The sequence below is a fragment of the Myotis davidii genome, unplaced genomic scaffold (genome assembly GCF_000327345.1).
Source record: "Myotis davidii unplaced genomic scaffold, ASM32734v1 scaffold618, whole genome shotgun sequence".
Taxonomy (NCBI): domain Eukaryota; kingdom Metazoa; phylum Chordata; class Mammalia; order Chiroptera; family Vespertilionidae; genus Myotis; species Myotis davidii.
The window spans coordinates 643,315-647,007 of record NW_006289199.1 but is presented as its reverse complement, the minus strand read 5'-3'; the positions used below and the strand labels follow the sequence as shown (position 1 = coordinate 647,007).

General features: G+C 58.6%; 1 protein-coding gene across 1 annotated transcript in view; it reads right to left on the bottom strand.

Moving 5' to 3' along the window:
• Window positions 1–1,111: 1,111 nt before the first annotated feature.
• Window positions 1,112–3,693, bottom strand: part of TMEM72 (transmembrane protein 72) — a 27,304-nt gene continuing 24,722 nt past the window's right edge. The window contains exon 5 of the mRNA XM_006761414.2: window positions 1,112–3,377. Within this exon, the coding sequence (XP_006761477.1) occupies window positions 2,896–3,377 (482 nt within the window). The 3' untranslated portion in view covers window positions 1,112–2,895. The remainder of the gene's footprint in view (window positions 3,378–3,693) is intronic.

Sequence of the window (3,693 nt, the reverse complement as noted above, 5' to 3'; positions counted from 1 at the left end):
CATGCTTGCTCTAGAGAGTCAATTAAATTTCCAGGTTGAGAACCGCTGTTTTAGACAGAGTGGAAGAGAGAGGGAAAGACAGAGAAAAACATCAATGTGAGAGAAACACATTGATTGGTTGCCTCTTGCACATGCCCTGACCAGGGCTTGGGCTGGGAGGAGCCTGCAACCAAGGTACGTGCCCTTGTCCGGAATGGAACCTGAGACCCTTTGGTCCGCAGGCCAATGCTCTCTATGCACTGAACCAAACTGGCTAGGGCTTAGCATAACGTTTTTTAAGATTCATTCATGTTAAGTGGAATTAACAGAATTTCTCTCAGGATCAGTGTGATCACTGAAGCAAATGATGGGAGAAGTGCTCTTCAGATTACCAGTTACCCGATTCAGTGTTGAGTGCACTTCTCTGCTGCCGTGGGGGCCTCACAGTGAGACAACCCCAAAGTGAGGAAGCACGAGGAGACACCGCCCAGATTTCCTCCGGGGCAAGGCCCGTGCAGACCCACTTAACGGGGGAAACTGAGGCCCCAGAGGTGAAAAGGGTTGGCCAAGGCCAGTCGGCATGCTAGTGGAAGATTTAGTGAGTCCCAGCCAGTGTTCTTTCTATTCCAATCACTGCTGCACATCTACAAGATGTGTGGTCTGCCTTCTGCGGAGAAAGGGAGCCAGGCCACTCTCGGGTCAGCCCTGTTCGCTCTCAGCAGGGATGAGGGCCGCCTCGGCCGCTGTGAGGGCCGCAGTGGGTAGGATGTGGCTGTCTCGGCCTGAGACTCAAATGGAGACACCTGTGTCCACCTGCACATGAGGAGGGGCCATTTCCTGCTTGGTCCAGTGACAGAGGTAAGGGCTCTGATCTACTTAACGATCTCATCTCAGCCTTCTTTGCTTTCCCAGCAACAAGAGAGTTTGAAAACTTCACTTTGCTAATCTCGGTAAGATCAGAATCATTCGGGCCTCTGTGGATATGAGTAAGTGCCCACACATCCTGGGCCTTCAGAGCAGACTCTCCCTTAACTGGGAGGCACCGGGAAGCCCCGATGGCTCAGTCCCATGCACATCACATCACCTGGAACTCCCGTGCCCCCACTGCTAAGAACAGCCGAAACAATGCTCGTGGGCGTAAGAAATGTTTATTCACATTCCCCTCCGGGTGTGCTTCTTGCACGTGACCTGGCCACCTACCCAGCTCTGCTGCCCGGACTTCGGGAATGGAGTGGGAGCACTGGGTCCGCAGAGGCCACCTGCATCGCGCTGGGCTCATCACCACCCTTCTCACAGGGCAGGCGCAGGGCCCAGCTTCCCCTGATTTGGGCTCCCATCTAGGCCACCTCCCCATTGGGAACTGGGCACAGCTCCCCTCCCCATACCCACATTCCATGTCATTCACTCTCCTCTGACTGACTCAAATCCTGAAGTCCCTCCTCTTGCAGTTAAAGCAACAGCTCCACTACTTCCACCACGGAGGGCTTGTGGAAATGTTTGTCTTTTTTTCCACTTGGTTTTACACAAGAGGTGAGTTATTACAGGAAGAGATCCGCTTATTTGGGACATTTGGTGCCAAACTGATCCTAGCTTGGCTATTTCCATACATTTGCAAACTAACCTGTAAGCAGTGGAGGGGAGGGGGAAGGGAGTTTGAAAATCATACAAGAAAGAGCACATCTCTTCTCTGGACCGTAGAGCACGTGGTCCGAGGCAGGCTCTGTGGAGCCGTGGCTGCTCACACAGACGAACTTGGGAGCCGTTACCTCTCTCTGGGTTGCTCGTTAATTGAGATGGTCCAAGAAGAAGAGTGTGTTTGCTCTCCTTGCAACAATCCCATGGGCCCAAGGACACTTTTTAGAAATGAAAGCCGTATTGCAAATCCTTAACTAAGGATTATCTGGCTAATGTCTTTGCTCCATCTGGGTTGACTGTCACTTCCATGGCTTGTAGAGAGCTGGTCCCCCTACCCATACCCATGTTCCATGTCACTCACTCTCCTCTGACTGACTCAAATCCTGAAGTGCCTCCTCTTGGGGGGAGTACTGCTCCTGCCAGCCCTCCCCTCCCCTTTTAAACCTGTCTCTACCCCCTGTTCTGCTGCCGGGCACCTCCGTGTACAGAGCCACTTCTCTGTGCTGCGTGTCTCAGGGCACAGCCTCTGGCCCTTGTGTGCAGCGGGCGCGGCCTCCTGCAGCGGCTTTCACTGCAAAGGTGTCGATGGCTTCCGGGATCTTTTTGTTCACACCATCTACTGGGCCCTTGGCAAGGTTGGTGTGGTGGCCATGCAGAGAGCCCTCAGCGGTGCGCTTGGAGTGAGCACCACCACCCGGCTGGCTGCTTCCCGGAGAGGCTCTGTGACGCCTGCGCCCAGCGCCAGCCCAGAGCAGAGGACACAGGCCGCTGCTGGGCACTGCTCTCTGCCTCCAGGGCCTGCGGCCTGGCCTTCCCTCCCCATCCCCCAATCTCAGTTCAGGGTTGGGGCTTATGGTGCCTTCAACAACTGCCTGTGGACATGGCTAAGTTGCCAGCACATCCTTGGCCTTCAGAGCTGGGTGATGAGTCCGGGGGCTTGCTGAGTGCTGGGCGCTGTGTCCGGAGCAGCAGGAGCCTGGTGGCTCCTCCTGGGGCCGAGGCAGCCTGTGGGAAGCGGGAGTGATGGTCGCATTGGGAAAAGCACAAGGATTTCCTCACTCTGTGTCCAGGAGGAAGGACCTATGCCAGCACGGCTTCGTTTGCACCCCATCATGTCACTCGATGGCCCCGGGGGCCCAGCGGAGGATGCCTGGTCACCCCTGGAAGAGCCGGCCTTCCTAAGACCGGGCTCCCCGAGGGCCATGCTGTGAGGGAGCTCCAGGCAGGGCCATCAGTCTGCGCAGACCCTTGCCGAGCGTGTCCCCAGCTGGAGCCCGCAGCTCAGAAGAGGCTGCTGCCCGAGAGAGAAGACAGGAAGGATGGAGCCTGCGGGGGAGGGATGATGGGGGTGGTGTCCGAGCTGGCTTCCTCGGGCTCCGGCTCGCTGTCCTCGCTGTCCAGGCCGGCGGCGAGGGCGGGGATGATCCTGGCCGCACTGTCTGCAAAGCGCACCTGCTTCTTCGGCAGTGAGGCAGCTGGCTCCAGAGTCAGCTCGGTGGGGGCCTCCGGGCGCTGGGAGGCGCTGGGCTTCCTGGGCCCCTTCAGGATGCACCTCATGTGGGCGAGGAGGGAGCCGGGCCCCTGCCTGAGGGCTCCGTGGAAGGTGTAGGTTTGCTCGGTGTCCCCGGAGCCGGTGGTGCTCCTGGCGCTGCTGGAGGGGTCCGTGTACTGCTCCTGGGCGGCCAGCACTGCGGACGCGGCCCTGCTCTTCTTCCGCTTGCTGAGCAGGAAGTAGGCCAGGCCAGTGAGGACCAGCATGGAGCCTGGAAGAGAGCTGGGCGGTCAGGGCACTGGAAGTGTCATCGAGAGAAGCCCGAGGCTGCCCAAGCCCACGGTTTCCGAAGGCCACGGCACACACCTGTGTGGCCACTCAGGCTGCTGTGCTCCAGCCCTCACACCTCACTTCCCCTCACAGCACAGCAGGCCCGGGGGTGGCCTGATGCCGTGCAGGGGTCCTGCCCCTGCCCGTGAGCTAGGGCACCCTGTGCCCGAGGCTCTCTTCCTGGTGACAGCCCCCCTGGTGCTGCCGGAGCAGCCTTCACCGCCGCACTCAGCCTCTCTCACTACAGCCTATTGGAC